The sequence below is a fragment of the Hylaeus volcanicus genome, chromosome 7 (assembly GCF_026283585.1).
Source record: "Hylaeus volcanicus isolate JK05 chromosome 7, UHH_iyHylVolc1.0_haploid, whole genome shotgun sequence".
Classification (NCBI taxonomy): Eukaryota; Metazoa; Arthropoda; class Insecta; order Hymenoptera; family Colletidae; genus Hylaeus; species Hylaeus volcanicus.
The window spans coordinates 13,284,231-13,301,325 of record NC_071982.1 but is presented as its reverse complement, the minus strand read 5'-3'; the positions used below and the strand labels follow the sequence as shown (position 1 = coordinate 13,301,325).

Below are 17,095 nucleotides of genomic sequence, written 5' to 3'. Positions count from 1 at the left end.
GTACGTCTGCTGAAATTATTTTTCCATTTGATATTCTTTTCATCAATGTCAATGCATCTGGCTAATGCATCGGTTTAATATTTAATGAATGATTAAGAAGATATTCCCGGTGTAAATTATACAAAATGATTAAATTTTTAATTTAAAAACTGAATTTTCAATGTACGTCTGCTGAAATTATTTTTCCATTTGATAATCTTTTCATCAATGTCAATGCATCTGGCTAATGCATCGGTTTAATATTTAATGAATAATTAAGAAAATATTCCCAGCGCCAATTATACGAAATCAAGAATAAATCTTCAATTTAAATATTGAATTTTCATCGTACGTCTGCTAAAATTATTTTTCCATTTCATATTCCTGTTACCACTACTGATACACCTGTCTAACATATTAAACTATAATATTCATCTATGAATCATCCATTCTTTTCATGAATATCTTATATCACCTTGAAATTTGTCCAACCAATATGTCCTACCAATATGTCCTACAATTGCAACTAAAAGTATAATATAAATATTCACCACATAGCTCGTTCTAATCATAAATTAAATTAAATAAAATTTAGAATGAGTTCTGTTAATGACATCAACAAATATTCTCGACCAACTGGAGCAGAAGCTGCTCTATTTCGGTATTTCGCAGACGTTGGAATCGTCCCTCGCCATCAAATTTCGTCTTTATCAGTTTAATTGCCACTGCAATATTGACATCGTTGAATGATTAAAGGTATCGAAAGGTATCGAAATTCTGCGTCACGGGTCCGTGCAATTAATATTAAAAGCGCGCCCATCGAACGTCGCGTTGCGGCCTTCGCGGAACTCGAAGAAACGATCGTCGATATACCCTGGTCAAAGCGAGGGATCGATACCACTCGAATCGTTCGGGACACTCTCCCGACGAGGAGTTATGTAAATTGAACGCGAGTCGATATCGCCGAGGGAAAAGCAATCGTATCGACGCTACTATTTGCAAATGCGACCGTTGAAGAGGTCAAGTAACAAGCTATGTAGAATATTGCATAGATCCTTCCTCGATTAGCAAGAATATTCGTTATCGGACGTCTTGGACGCCTTCTCCAAGAATCGGCGAAACCTGACACTGTGCTAACGATCGTTTTACTAAGGACTCAATTTTAGATTTACTTTATATTTAAAAAGCCTGCCATTTAATAGGCTCGATTGTATTAATTAAGCTTCGATCGAGGTGATTCGAGGTACCTTCCAAAAGAAAATAATTGCACTTTACTGCATTTCGTTCTGAACTTGATACAATGTTAATTTTATGTTTATAAGCACGGTAATTCGATAGTCGTGAATTTATTAATATCATGATCGAGGTGATTCGAGGTGCCTTCGAAAAGAAAATAATTGTATTTTAATTTCATTTCATTCTGAACTTGATACAACGTTAATTTTATGTTTATAATCATTGTAATTCGATAGTCGTGAATTTATTAATATCATGATCGAGGTGATTCGTGGTACCTTCGACGAGAAAATAATTGTATTTTAATTTCATTTCATTCTGAACTTAATACACCGTTAATTTTATGTTTATAAGCACTGGTATATGATACTCTTGAATTTATTAATATCATGATTGATATGATTCGAGCAAGCTTCGATATAAAAATAATTGTATTTCGTTGCATTTCATTCTGAATTTGATACGCCGTTTATTTTATATTTATATGACCTGCAATTTAATAGGCTTCAATGATCATTACTCGAGGCATTTCCAAAATAAAAATAATTATATTTTAATGAATTTCACTCTGAACTTGACGTAACATTTATTTGATATTCGCGAGACCTGCAATTTAGTAGGCTCGAGTTTATTATCATTTCCATTGATTTAATTTGAAGCAAATAAAAAATAAAAATAATTGCACGATCTATAAATGTATAATTAATAGAAAACATACGATACATCATACATGTTGAATGTACTCTACAATGAACAATAAAACTTTTCTTCGATGTTACAATTTTTCTTCGATGTTCGATTATTAAATTATTTAATTACAATATCGCAAGTTTAAAGTACAAGTATCGAACTTTATATGGAAATTTTCTTTTCTTTTTATTTTCATTTATTTTTTAAAAAAATCCACATTAGACTCTATGGTGAACGTGAACAGGTTTGCATTTAATGGTAGGCTAATAGCACGTTGCGCGTTCTAAAAATAATTCGCGCACGAATCGTGACGTGATTTCGACACGTACGTCGACAAGTGGCGGATCTATAATCGAGCCAGTGGGGGACAAGAATTGTAATCGCGAACTTGCCGAGTTGCACTTAGCCTGGGACGCTGTGTATAAAATTAAATAGCCTGGTATCGACGTTGTTTCGCTATCGATACGTTCAATAGCGTGACCCAGATGTGCGTATAAATCAATTTCGTGAATTCCTATTCGTCGATCGGTCTCGCTTTGTGTTATAGACGCAGTTAATCGAATAGTTTCGCAATAGCGTTCCCGCTATCGATACATTCGACGAGGCAACTTAGATGCACCGTTTCCCAAGGGTTTCCCTTCGACGAGATGCGTTAGATGATACATACCTATGGATGATTAATGATGTCGGTTGTATGAAAGAAACACCTAAAATTTCATTATTCGAAGAAAAATGAATTTTAATCTTTTTGAGACTTGGGAAGTAAACAATCGCTTAAAATATTAACCCTTTGCATTCGAGGCCTTTTTTTCTGGTATCTACCAGTAACTCGAGATGTTTCTTAGCGTTCTATTGCCACGAATTCTAAGCTATCTAGATTTGAGAATAAGATCACCTTTACCCTTTGCAATCATTTTATTGACGCTACGTGCTCAAATGAAATTAACCCTTTGCGCTCGAGGCATTTTTCTATAGAACTCCAGTCCATTTTTATAATAAATTTCTGTGAAAGCAAAAACTCTACTTCGAAGAAAAACATCTACGAACGTTCATGACACGATGTATTATTATTTCAATTGGTAATTAGTTGTATTCTAATGTAAGTGAATTTGAAACTGTACGTTCACAAAATCACTTTTAAATTACATATGTCGCCCTAGAGGCGCCACCCGAGCGCAAAGGATTAAATCTAAAGAAACATTAGGTATTGTAGATTTGCTGTGTGAAACCACGTCTCTCAAGTCGCCTATCGAGTGCAAAGGGCTAAATAATGCCCCGAGTAATAAATAAATTATTTTGACGTGTTCCTGTTACGATTCTTAAAGTTTTTGATGAATGTTGATTTTGATGAATGTTGATTTTGATCAATTCGATTGGTGTTGGCCAAAGGATCGTGAATCGTTATAGTACTTTGACCAGTGGCGTGAAGGAAGGTTTTACACCGCAAGTATTATATTTAGCCGCAGTCCTAAGAGTTTCTTCCATTCGATGCTTCTTTTCTGAGATATATTTGTACCGAGGACAATGAGGATCGGAGAACTTTGTACGTTACGACACATGTTAATATAAAGAATTCCAAATGAATGTATTACGAGCTCTTCGGTAACCCAGACATGATCCATATTCATAATTGTAGATAGAGAGGGGGTAGGCTTACTTGCGTGTGATCCCTGATAAATGTTCCTCCAATTCGTTGTCACCTTTTTTTTTGCAGTCCGTTACATATGTCTCATACTGTACTTGCAATTTCAATAATAAATACATGGAAATAGTAATATTATTATATTCATTGTAGAGTACATTCAACATGTACGATGTATCGTATGTTTTCTATTAATTATACATTTATAGATCGTGCAATTATTTTTATTTTTTATTTGCTTCAAATTAAATCAATGGAAATGATAATAAACTCGAGCCTACTAAATTGCAGGTCTCGCGAATATCAAATAAATATTACGTCAAGTTCAGAGTGAAATTCATTAAAATATAATTATTTTTATTTTGGAAATGCCTCGAGTAATGATCATTGAAGCCTATTAAATTGCAGGTCATATAAATATAAAATAAACGGCGTATCAAATTCAGAATGAAATACAACGAAATACAATTATTTTTATATCGAAGCTTGCTCGAATCATATCAATCATGATATTAATAAATTCAAGAGTATCATATACCAGTGCTTATAAACATAAAATTAACGGTGTATTAAGTTCATAGTAAAATGCAATAAAATACAATAAAATTGTATTTTACTGTATACAATAAAATTGTATTTTATTGTGCGTACCGCACTACTTCCGAGTCCGCCAGGTGATTTTCTACACGCAGAAAAATGTTCATCTCTTCCAGCAACAATGGTGACACGACTCCTCAGGGAACACACGAACGATTCTATCAGAAAACGATATATCGCTTTGTTTCAAGCGCACGATTTCCCCCCGTCAACGTTTACAAACCAATCGTGCACGATTCGCGTTTCACGGTTGGGTTTGCCGGTTTACTGCGGCCAGGAGGAGGAATTGTTTCCGAAACTTTACAACCGTTGACGCGCACATGACAGCTAACTCAGTTCGAAGAATCGGCTCGAGGAGCCTAATTGGCCGGGCAGTTGTAAATGATCGTTACCGAATGACGATTCTATCCAACAATTAGCAAAACACGAAAGCAATCAGTGACCGCGGGGGGGCGCAACTCACCGTATTTACAATCGAGCCCTCTATTATAATTGAATATTAATTACCGAACGTGTACATCGGGAGAAACACGGGCGCATGAATATTAATTCCGTATTCCGCGGGCGAGATCGGTACTTGCATTGTTATTGACGCGATATCTCGTTACAGTTTACCTTCGAAAAATAACAATATATATCGCGCGTATATTCGTCGATACGTAGTATAATATGTGCATACGTAAAGTGATGGACAAAAAAAACATGTGCATAATGTGATCCGTTTATCGTTACGCAATTTTTGCGAATGAAAGATTTAAAGAACGAAATATAAATTTTCTAATGCATATTTAAATAAGAAACTAGACTCGGCCCTAATTTCTCAAGACCACGTACAAAACACCATCAAATATTTGAGAGACACCAACCTGCTCCAGAAAATATAAAATATTCTCGTCCCTAATAATCGTGCAGTCGATGCGACGTGAAGCCTCTATTTAGAAAAAAAAAAAGAACCCAATGAGTTCATACTTCGACAAAAAATTTGTTTACCCACGCGAAATGAATAATTGCTTTCCTTTGTTCCTTCCAGGCTTAATCTTTCGTCCACTGACGTACATAAATGGTAACAAATAGACTGCGGATCTTAATGCATTTATAGGAAATTTTAATGTGCAAGAAAGTACAAAATGCAAACGATATGCAAGACTATAAAAAAGATTGAAAGTTCATGTTATAGTATTTGCAGAATAAATGTGCAAGAAACTACAAAATGCAAACGATATGCAAGAGTATAAAAAAGATTGAAAGTTCGTGTTATAGTATTTGCAGAATAAATGTGCAAGAAACTACAAAATGCAAACAATATGCAAGACTATAAAAAAGATTGAAAGTTCGTGTTATAGTATTTGCAGAATAAATGTGCAAGAAACTACAAAATGCAAACGATATGCAAGAGTATAAAAAAGATTGAAAGTTCGTGTTATAGTATTTGCAGAATAAATGTGCAAGAAACTACAAAATGCAAACGATATGCAAGAGTATAAAAAAGATTGAAAGTTCATGTTATAGTATTTGCAGAATAAATGTGCAAGAAACTGCAAAATGCAAACAATATGCAAGAATATAAAAAAGATTGAAAGTTCATGTTATAGTATTTGCAGAATAAATGTGCAAGAAACTACAAAATGCAAACGATATGCAAGAGTATAAAAAAGATTGAAAGTTCATGTTAGAATCTTTGCAGAATAAAATAAATTCCTATTTAGGTTCAATTTTTGTAGCCACAAAGATTTTATTTTGCATAAAGATCCGCGGTCCGGCGATAAGAATTATATCAGACACGTTGGATCGCGATTGCGCACGAACCTGGCCCAGGTGGGTCTGTCAAAGTTTTAAATAAAACACGTGTGCACGGCCGCCAAAACGAAATAATTCTGTTTACCGGATACGATTCCTCACCCACGATTTCTCACTCCCTCCTCGCAAATAATTTAGCCGTTAAACGTAACAAACGAATCGTTTACGGGCCGTCGTTCCCAACTCCAGCCGTCGAGTTTCGCGAACGACTCAATTTACGGCTCGCTTTATGGAAAATAAAATACCCGTATTGTTCCAATAACTCTTGGCGCTCGTATGCGCTTTAAGTCGGTTACGGATATTGAGAATTAAATCTCTACGGGTTGTTCAACTGGCGAAAATATGGGAAAGCGTATGAAAATCTCTGTTGGTCTGTTTTTTTTTTCGGGTCGATTCGACCTCGAAATTTTCGTTTCGCTCCTGTTAAACGTTGAATGTCTTTCGGAGTATTGTGCGAATGTTCATTTGGATAGGAAAGATTTGCAGCTTCTTCGAACGAAATCGATTTATTTGGAAGGCAATGTTTTAGTCACTGGCTAGCGTTATGGCAGTCTTTGTTGATTAGAAAATAAATTCCAGAGGAAAGAGAGTTTCGTGGATATTGCTAGGGACGAAATGGTTCGTGCCACAGACTGTGTTTATATTCGATATAAAATAATTTTTGGAAAAAAAATATAACCGATTTCGAAAAAAATATTAAAATTACACTAAAAAGTATGAAATAATTTCTATTTCATTTATATTAATTGATATTGGATAATATATTAAATTTCTATGTCCTTTATTAGATTCGATTAGATTCCGTTAGATTAGATTATTTCCTTTATTATTTCCTTATATTAAATTATGTTAAATAACCTTTTCGTAGTCGGGGCAAAATTAAAAATTACTTACATTCACAATTACCAAATTTGGTTTGATCTTTCTGTCGAAGGATTTTAGAGTAAAAATAGTGCGAAAAAAACACTTTCGTTGCGGACGAAAATAAGTATCAGTTCGCTGGGAGCTGCAATTATGATATTTTTTTTAATGAAAAATTTCTTACAAATGTTCCAATATGATCATTTCGAAAAACATATATTTGTGCTAACTTACTTTATATGTAATATGATTGCCGAACAAAAAATAATAAAAACAACCGTATAGTTTCAGTTGGACGCGCACGTGCGTCATCCGCAGCAAAAGTGTTAAATTATTTCATTATTAAATTCAATATTTCACATATCAATTTGAAAATGGCAATAAGTGGCAGGAACCTGTGACATGAAATTTCGAAAGGTGAGAAAGAGTAAATTAACGATCGGTTTGACACGACCAAAGAGGGAATTAAATTACGTCTCTCCTCGAGCGATACGTGGATCGCGTTGACCGTTAATTAATTCTTTGTCAACGATGTTTCCGACTTAATACTCGGGTATTTAATGAGCAGAGGTAGCAATGTTTGTAATTTTCTCTCGTTACCCCGGGACTTCTGTTATCAACACATTACGCATTATTCATTTCAACTGATTCCTATTATGTATTACTGAACACGTTCTAAAAAAGAACTCGACGCTGCATATTCGCGACTTCGTCCGTTATTTACTCGTTAAAATGACCAATTTGAACTACGCAATCAAAATCAACAAATAACCTTTAAAATAAACCTTTTCCGAAAACCTGTAACGCCGACAACTCGAGCGATCGGAATATTAGTTTATTTATCTTTGTTTATATTTAGTTAACAAACGTTCCAATTGACTCGTTAAGTGAACGATGCCTGCGGTCGTTTTGAAAGTTACAGGCACCGTTTGCAGTAATTAGACAGCGACAAATAAGCTTACGGGTAAGCGCGCCGCTATTCGAGCCAACTAGTCGCTCCATATTAAGTTAACGTGTGACACGGTGGAGAGTCTCTTTCCGCTGTGGAAAATCGCACGTACATGGTTGAAAACCGGAAGCCTCTCGAACCAGTATCGACAGCGATCTTATAAGTAAGTGAAAATCATTACGAACCAGTTGAATGTCGTCACGCTGCACAAAGCGTGGCCAGTGTTGTTGGAAATGAAAGAAAAGACTAATAAAATAGAAGAGAAAAAGTGAAGCCGCCATCACCCGACCACGATTGTAATATTTATTGTGAAATATTAGGCGCAGAAATTAATTCGGTGCATTTACACTCGACTATTTATAACTGCGATTCAATCTATACTATAATGAATTTATATACAGTCAATTCCATGTAATTTTACAATATATCTGTATATACAAAGATTAGTAGCCTTAAAATGTTACTTATAAATAGACTACGGATCTTTATGCAAAATGAAATTTTTCCGAGTGTACCTACGATATTTGAACCTAAATAGGAATTTATTTTATTCTGCAAATATTATAATATGACCTTTACTTTCAATATTTTTCATATTTTTGGATATCGTTTGCATTTTGTAGTTTCTTGCACATTCAAATTTTCTATAAATCCATAAAGATCCACAGTGTAGTTATTAGGAACGACATACAAAGTTTTCCAGTTCTTAGATTACACGGGTTTAAAGATCTCATTTCGCACAGAATGTAAATTCATTACAAATAGGATAATTTTATATGATACAAGAAAACGATATTTCAGAAAATACGTATTTCGTAGTTTGATCTGTAGTTTAAATACACAAATTGTCGAGAAAATTGACTAACATTTTCCAATAGAAACGTATTAATTTACGTAAATTGCGTAAATTAATGTTGCGAATAATTCGATATTACACGGAATTAGTTACTGCGGCCAAATATAGGAAGCTAGCAATCCGGTTAATAATTGCTAATACTTTCCGAGGTGTTTACAACCGTCGACTATTCTATTTTGCAATCTCATCCAAGAGATTCAATCATTCTCTTTGGTTCGAATGTGAAACTGCAAATCCCCGGCTAACACTGAAAATATGTAGTACTCCATGCCGATTGACCCAGGAGAACCGCAGAGAAGTAATTTCAGGTCAAACGAACCCCGAACAGAACAACAGAATTAACCCTCGAGCTACCAAAGTTGGTAGTACCAACTCCGAAGCAAATCTGACTCCATGATAAAATTCTTTACGAACTATGGATCGGTATTTTAAAATACATTTAAGTATTAGTTCTCGTTGTAAATCATTTCACCCTTTGCACCCCTAACGCCGCTTGCGGTAGCCAAGAACTTATGAATAATCAAATAAATGTGATACTTTCATTGCACTATGTCAATTCGTATAGGCTTAAAAAATTATTGTGTAATTTAGAAATCTAGGGAGTAAGTTCGCTATTGGCTACTTGCTTGGGATGCAAAGGGTTAATTAATTTAAGAGTCCCGGTCGTCCAGTTCCTGAAAGATTAGAAGTAAACGATGTCAGAGGTGGGCAAAATTTCTATTTGAACACTTTCTAATTATAAATGGAAAATAAATCAATGTTATATCGTCTAAGAGAAACTGAGATCTGAATGATGGAATTACCAGAGTTACTGTTTACATTTTACTGTTACATTTTATTTAACAAACCCTAATTGCATTTCTACATGTTAGTTTATAATTTCGACAGTTTTAGCGCAGACTTATACGGGGTAGTCTCGCACAAAACGTAAAAGAGTGATTAAGTAGGGGAAGTCATTTCGACTCAGCCAGTGCTGATTGAGTGGAAGAGGCTCGTTAGGGTCAGACTTACGATGGACATTCGACTGTACAGTAGATGCACGATCGACCAGCCATCGGTGATGTAAGTAAGAAGTAAATGATAGTGTAATATCTAAACTCTGTAAAGGATAAACATTTAAATAAACTATTGAATTGACTGTACAGTATTGTCTCGAAATAAACAACTCGCTATCCCCACTTTTTTGTTTAAAATCAGATCCGACAGATCCGAAAAGAAGTGAGAGGTCCGCGAAGCCGAAAAGCCGAACAGATTAACACGTTGACTGCCAAACGAATATTCTTGAAAATTTCTGCTAAAATTAAATATTATTTAGACTATCAGAGTCTAGATAATGACATATTTATCGTGATACTTAGTTTCGTAACTACATAAAAATTCAAGAACTTTATTTAGATTCATCTCCTGTGACGTCTAACTTTCAGAATTAATCTTTTTAGTTCTTGAGTGAAAAGCACTGTCACCCATATATGGGTGACATGGCGATCGACGTGTTAATGTAAAGAGCACAGACCACGTCTGATGTTTTCACTTTCTTTGGGGTGTGTATTCTCCTAAACAGTGTTGTTAGTTGTATGCATGCAGTTTGCCGCTGCATCGAACCCCATGTTTTGTCTACGCGCTACCCTCGAGGGTTCCTCCACATCCCCTTTGAGAACAAAGTCAAGCCGAATAGCTATCTCCCTCAAAATAAACAACTCATCCGTACTACAATAAATAACACGACAATACTGTACTTGTACGTACATCTACAAACATACCAAACTTCGAAAGTGTGCGTCGACTACTTTGCCCTCTAAAAAAATCATAAAAATTGTCTAGATTCTAGAACGTGGACCAAGGAGGAGATTAATCCTCGATTGCTCAGTTTAATTGAAATTGATTTCTTCCATGAATATTCCAAACCAAAATTTTGCCCATCTTCGACCTACGAGTATCGTCGTAAGCTGCGCGTAAATTAGAAAAATGGAGAGGAAAGTTGACTTACTGCAAACCTGGGGGTCTTCGTCGCCGCCATCGGCGCAGTCCTCGTCTCCGTCGCACACCCATCTCTCGGGTATGCACCTGTTGTTCGAGCACTTGAAGTCCGACGAGTTGCACATGCGACCTGCAATCCCACCGGTGAATGGCGCTGGATGATCGTCGATACCCGATGCGAGGACGGCGATGCACGCGAGCTGCATCACCGTGCACGCGCGTCCCGACGCGGTGAAAAGCGTCGAATATCCAACGAATCGCATGCTCGCGACGGAAGATCCTTCGCGTCTATCTTTAATCACGCGCGAAACCTCCGCGAACGTTTGTTTATCCGTTTGAAACCTCGACGTGTTGCAACCTCGACGTGTTGCAACCTCGACGTGTTGCAGCCTCGACGTGTTGCAGCCTCGACGGCGCGCTTCCTCGATCTCTTCCACCCGATATCAACCCTCTGTTACGCGAATCGCGATTTTACCAATGTTTATTATAGAAAGAAGCTTCTATTCCTTCGGAAGTTGTTTATTCCTTCGGAATATTGATACGACGAGCGGCGGAAGAGGAAAAGCGAGATTGTTCTCTTTAATTATATGGTTCGTAATTGCATAAATTAGGCGACGACGCACTTCTTGAGTCACTTAACCGATATTATTGATATTATTTGTTCTATCAGGGAATCTTGATTTTACCAGAGAAGCTATTACTTGGTTGTTAGTGCCTCCAGAATTTCGAAGTTAATTCTTTTAAATAATCGTTTGTCAGGCGCAACCTCGATGACGCACTTCGTGGAGCTCCCACCCGATATCAACCCTCTGTTACGCGAATATTAATTTTATCCTTCGGGGATGCAACTATTTCTGGCTTTTTATTCGTCCATTAGGATCGATTGATATTTTAAGCAAAGTGGAATTGTTTCTTTTAATTGCTTATTCCAGTATACTCCTCAAGTATACAGAACAAATCCTCCACTAGTCCAGACTTTTCACGTACAGGAAAAGCGAAACGCGTCTCTCGATTAATCGTAATAATTCACAGTCTCCTCGATCGACTACTTTCGAGCCTCGTATTTCTATAATTATTTCGTATAATTCAGAGCGAATCGAAGAGGCCAGATGTAAACAACAAATCCTCCACTTCGTTGCTCGAGACTTTCTCCGTGGGAGTTTTCTCGCGACGAACGCTGAATCCGCAATTCTAAACGTCCCCCCGGTAAAGGAGCGCGAAATTCTCCCAGCGAAATTGATCGAGAATCGTTTCCAGCGCGCGGGTTCCACTTGCGCGAGGGTTAAAAGCCTTACAAAGCCGCGCGGAAAATCGTTCGTCGATCGTTTCGCCGCCGTGGACTTTCGGCTATCGGAGCACCCGCAGTCGATAAAGCGCGTTATACGCGGTTATCGTCGCCAGACCATACCGCAGCGGCAACAACACGTAGATAGGACGAAACAACGCCAGCCGGGATCTATTCAGAGCATCTTTCGAGCTTCATTGATCTCGTATCTCCTTCGAATAAAATCCTCGCCCGGATCCTTTGGAGCCGACGGTCTCCACCCCGAATCACACTGCTCGGAGTCTCGTTTCTTCCCGCTTCTTCGCGGATTACCCCGTACCGCTTTCGACCGATACGTCCGATTTCTCATAAATCGGTTCCACTGGTCCTGACCGAAATCCTCCCGAGTGAAATTTTGATTTATTGTTGGTTCTTTCTTTTCCTTGAACGTATGGTATCTTTTTGAATATTTTCTGTTAATTTCTTGATAATTATACTTGACCTAGGAATTCTATTCCCCTTTTTAGTTCGATTCAATCGTATTCTATCTTTGCTCTTATACCGCCATATTTGATCTCAATCTAGTCTTCTTGTGTCTCTCCATGTATATTTCTCGTTAATTCCACCCAAATCGTGCCCGCACCACTGGGTCAGGTTTGCCAGCGGTCCCCAGAGCGTCTCCGAAACCGAATGCCAACCTCTCTATGGTGGAATCACTAGACGCAGTCGACAGGAATCAGCGGAAATCGCAAAATATTATCCCCTCCTGCTATCACCTCCTATCAGACCTTCGTCACTCGAGAACGCGACACGAACCGAGTCGAAAAGCACAGGGTCTAACTGACGAGGAACGACCCGAACGATGCACACACGATGGCGGCTGTGGATGCTGTAAGCCGCAAGCCGAGTAAACGGGCCCCTATATATGGGCCCCGGGACGCACACTCCAGCGCCAACCAACATCGAGCATCGAGCCAGAGGGGAGGCCTCGAATCGAACGCGATTGTCACGCTCGTTTTTCGTTCATTTTGTTGTTGTTTCGCATGTGTTAACAGAAAGCAGTCGCCATTTCGCTGAATGAGGAAACAGAGAGTGCATCGACGCGATCGAAGACCGCGATGAGACCTAACCCAGACCGATCGAGTGGCAATGAAACCGTTTCGTGTGCCCACGCAATCCGCGGCTGTTTCAGCGTCAGAACGCTTTTGCCGCGAGTGGAGGGGACGGAGAATGCAACTCTAGGGCGTTTTGTTTCCATCGACGGAAATGAAACCGGGGTATATCGATCGAGCTGCGTTCGATGGATCCCGTTCGTGCATTGGGCCAGTGGTTCTTATGGCAGTCGCTCCATGGATTTATTTCACGGGGCGATATCGACGAAACTTCGCTTCGTTGTTCTTTCATTAACGCGTTCACTGCCAGACTAATGCTCTTGAAAATTTCTACCGTGATTTCATTTTGTTTACAGAATTTTGGAAACTGCGTAATGAAACGTTTATTTCGATATTTAGTTTTGTAACATCGTGAAAATTCAAGTATTTCGTTTAAATTCATTTTCTATGACACTTAACTTTCAGAATTAATAGTTTTCGTTTTTCAGTGAAAAGCACTGTCACCCGTATATGGGTGACGTGGCGATCAACGTGTTCAATGCGAGTCATACGAGCCTAGTTCGATTTCAATTGAATCAAGATTTTGTCGTTTTAACACGGACAATGTTCCATAATGGAGCACAAATTTTCACGTGAATTTTTACGAGGAAAAATTAAATTTCGAATACTGGAACACGAATTTTCACGTGAATTTTTACGAGAAGAAATAAAACGATGATTTCGGCAATTTTGTGTCAGCACACGCGAGTGTCCATGTTCTTTATTTCGAATACTCCAATTTGGCTTATGGCAGCGACATCTGAGCTGGTATAGAGGTCGAATTGCCTGTTTAGGAGGAACCCAGATACCCTAAAGCCAACTTCTCGGTTAACTCGACACGTCCAGACAACGCGTACAGCCATTGGCTCGCGCGGCCTCGAACTAGGTTTCGCGAAACGAGCCGACTGGAAAAAAATTCCGATATTAAAATCTGATATTAAGCCCAGATCCCGGCCGAATCCTCGAGAGTTTTCGAACTAACTTCGGAATGAAACAAAGGGGAACGAAGTCATTTAGCAATCTCGAAAGTATCGTTTCGTTCCATTCAATTTCAAGGAACGATATGCGGCTCGTGTGTACTCGAAATCGTACAATTTTTAAGGGAGTCAAAATTGAATTACTTGGATGTATTATTTCTTATTTAATTTCGTTACATTTTATTTTATTTTATTTCGTTCTACGTTTTTTCTATTTTTTTAGAATTGGTACAATTTATGGGGGAGTCAAAACTGAATTGCTTGGAATTATTATTTCTTATTCAATTTCGTTACATTTTATTTTATTTTATTTCGTTCTACGTTTTTTCTATTTTTTTGGAATTGGTACAATTTACGGGGGAGTCAAAACTGAATTGCTTGGAATTATTATTTCTTATTTAATTTCGTTACATTTTATTTTATTTTATTTCGTTCTACGTTTTTTCTTGCTTTGTTTAGAATTGGTACAATTTGTAAGAGAGTGAAAATTGAATTACTTGGAATTATTATTTCTTATTTAATTTCGTTACATTTTATTTTGGTTTATTTCATTCTACGTTTTTTCTTGTTCTTTAAGAATTGGTACAGTTTGCAGGGGAGCCAAAACTGAATTGCTTGGAACTATTATTTCTTATTTAATTTCGTTACATTTTATTTTATTTTATTTTATTTCATTCTACGTTTTTTTTTCTTTTTTTTAAAGAGTTGCTACAATTTGCAGGGGAGCCAAAACTGAATTGCTTGGAATTATTATTTCTTATTTAACTTCGTTACATTTTATTTAATTTCATTTCATTCTACGTTCCTTCTTTTTTTTTTTAGAACTAATACAATTTGTGGGGGAGCCAAAACTGAATTGCTTGGAATTATTATTTCCTATTTAATTATTATTTCCTATTTCCTTCTATTTTATTTCGTTCCATCCTATTATTTTGTTTGTATTTTTTGAACCATGGGGTTTGATTACGTAAAGATCTACGGGATAAATGTATAAATTAGCGAACTGACTATTGCGCTTTGGAGTTCACCTAAGTGGGATGTCTAACCTAATCTCGATTATTGGATACAAAAAGGTCCGGGGAAAGTTTCGGTCGTTCTCGAAGTCCCGATGGGTCTTGAAACTTTTAATGAGCCTCGAACATCCTGCATAAATAAATAAATTAACTTATAGATTCATAAAGCTTTTCTTTCGTTTCTGTTCGTAGAAATTCATTTCGCGGCTGGCTGTTTGAATTTCGTTACTGCTACGTTATTTTCTAAACAAACTGTGTCGATTCTCAACAAATTGACCAAGTTGGTGAAAGTGTGTCAGTTAAGGGATTCATTGAAATTCGCAACAAAAAGGTCGTATGAAAATGAATTTATAAATCGATTTATTTACGCAAAACGTTCAGGGGTCATTAAGAGTTTCAAGATCGACCGTCTTCCAAAGCCAATCGAAACCGACCACGACGTTCAAAACTTTAAGACGAATGAAGTCTTTGAAAAAAACCCCTGACATCGAATAGTGCTCGAACCGATCAAAAACTTCACAGTCGCGGAAGTTTCGAATCTTTCCCCCGAGATGGACAAAATTTTATGCGAATAAAATACCTACGACAAATATTATGGAACCTCTGTATGCCGATTTATGTTCGATTTGTTACTCAATCGAACATTCGAGTTTCGTTTCCATCGATATGAAATGCGATTTGAAGGGGCTTCGACATTCTATTTCTTAATAACAAAACGCACGTGATTGGGAGAATAGTCGCGGAGATATTAATATACATGTATCGTGCACATTGTATTAGGTTGTCCCGAAAGTTTCTTTCGCGAGTTGCACTCAATTATTTTATGCTGTCGTGTTTCTATAAATAGACAATCTACTTTCATAGATATTCATGTTGTAACAGTAAAGGTCTATTTACACATATCCGTAACGTGTCAGTTCCGTATCCGTGCCGTATCAATATCGTCACGGAGCGGTGTCGGACGTGCGTGAACATGCCCATTCAAAAACAACAGAAGAATATTTCAAATCACTGACACTGCTGGAACATTACGGAACCGAACGGATACGGAACTGACATGACACGGATATGTGTAAATAGACCTTAATAGAGCAAAATGAATCGTGTATTACTTATTGACACGTTGATCGCCATGTCACCCACACGTGGGTGACGGTGCTGCTTACTGAAGAAATAAAGAAATTAATTTTGAAAGTTAAATATCAACGAAAATGAATTTATACGAAATATTTGAATTTCGGTGAAGTTACAAAAATAAATACCACAACAAATGTTTGATTACGTAGTCTCCAATGGTCAGTAAATCAAATTTAATCGCGGTAGAAATTTTTAAGAGTATCAGTGTGACAGTCAACGCGTTAATAAAGCGAAAGAAACTTTTCGGACAACCTAATACGAATTTTCATCTCGATAAGAATTTTCCTCGAGTCCCTTTGAAACACAAAATCGAAGCTCATTAAGATAGAGCAACGGACTGCAACTTCTAAAGGTCGTCACCGCGGCATATCGATAATAACGATTCAATACTACCCCTCGCACCCAACCCCACCTCGTCCGGGAATGTTTAGCCGCGAAATCGTTGATCGGAAATAGTTGCGCAATCGGCAGACGAGCGGATAAAACCGGAAATTGGGAGGGAGCCGGTTGCAAAAGTAACGACGTAATTGGTCACGCGCGAAATCGTGTTGCATTAAGGTCCACGTGATCCAGATTCGCAGTTTTTCATCGGTCGACGTCGCGAAGCTATCGCTGGAAGAATCGACGGAGGAAAATTTCGTTAATCGGCTCTCCGGTCGGGGTATCGAGGATCGAAATACGGGAAGTCGCGGAGGGAAAAAAATAAGAGCAGCCGATCGATCGGACGTTCGTTCGTCTCGGCTTTAATCGGAGACGCGATATGAAACAAGATTCTTGCGGTTCGTAGTCCACCCCGGTGGCGTTTTCGTGCGTTCGTCGGCACCGCATGATACTTCGAGTGTTACGCAATTAATAAACGCGAGAAATGTAAGAAATCGCGGCTGGGTCCTTCCGCGGGGAATGGCGTAAATCAGGCCTCGGGATTCTTTAAATAATTCTGATAATAAGAATCGTCTGTTCCACAGGCAA

General features: G+C 37.7%; 1 protein-coding gene across 6 annotated transcripts in view; it reads right to left on the bottom strand.

Annotated features, from left to right (window-relative positions):
* The window catches only part of LOC128879616 (low-density lipoprotein receptor-like), a 61,688-nt gene that overhangs the window by 17,728 nt on the left and 26,865 nt on the right, over nucleotides 1–17,095 (bottom strand). For 5 of the 6 annotated variants that reach the window (XM_054128933.1, XM_054128934.1, XM_054128935.1 and 2 more), the window contains one exon: nucleotides 10,595–10,714. The exons of the other annotated variant lie outside the window; for it this stretch is intronic. In XM_054128933.1, the coding sequence (XP_053984908.1) occupies nucleotides 10,595–10,714 (120 nt within the window). The remainder of the gene's footprint in view (nucleotides 1–10,594; nucleotides 10,715–17,095) is intronic. 6 annotated transcript variants of the gene reach the window in all.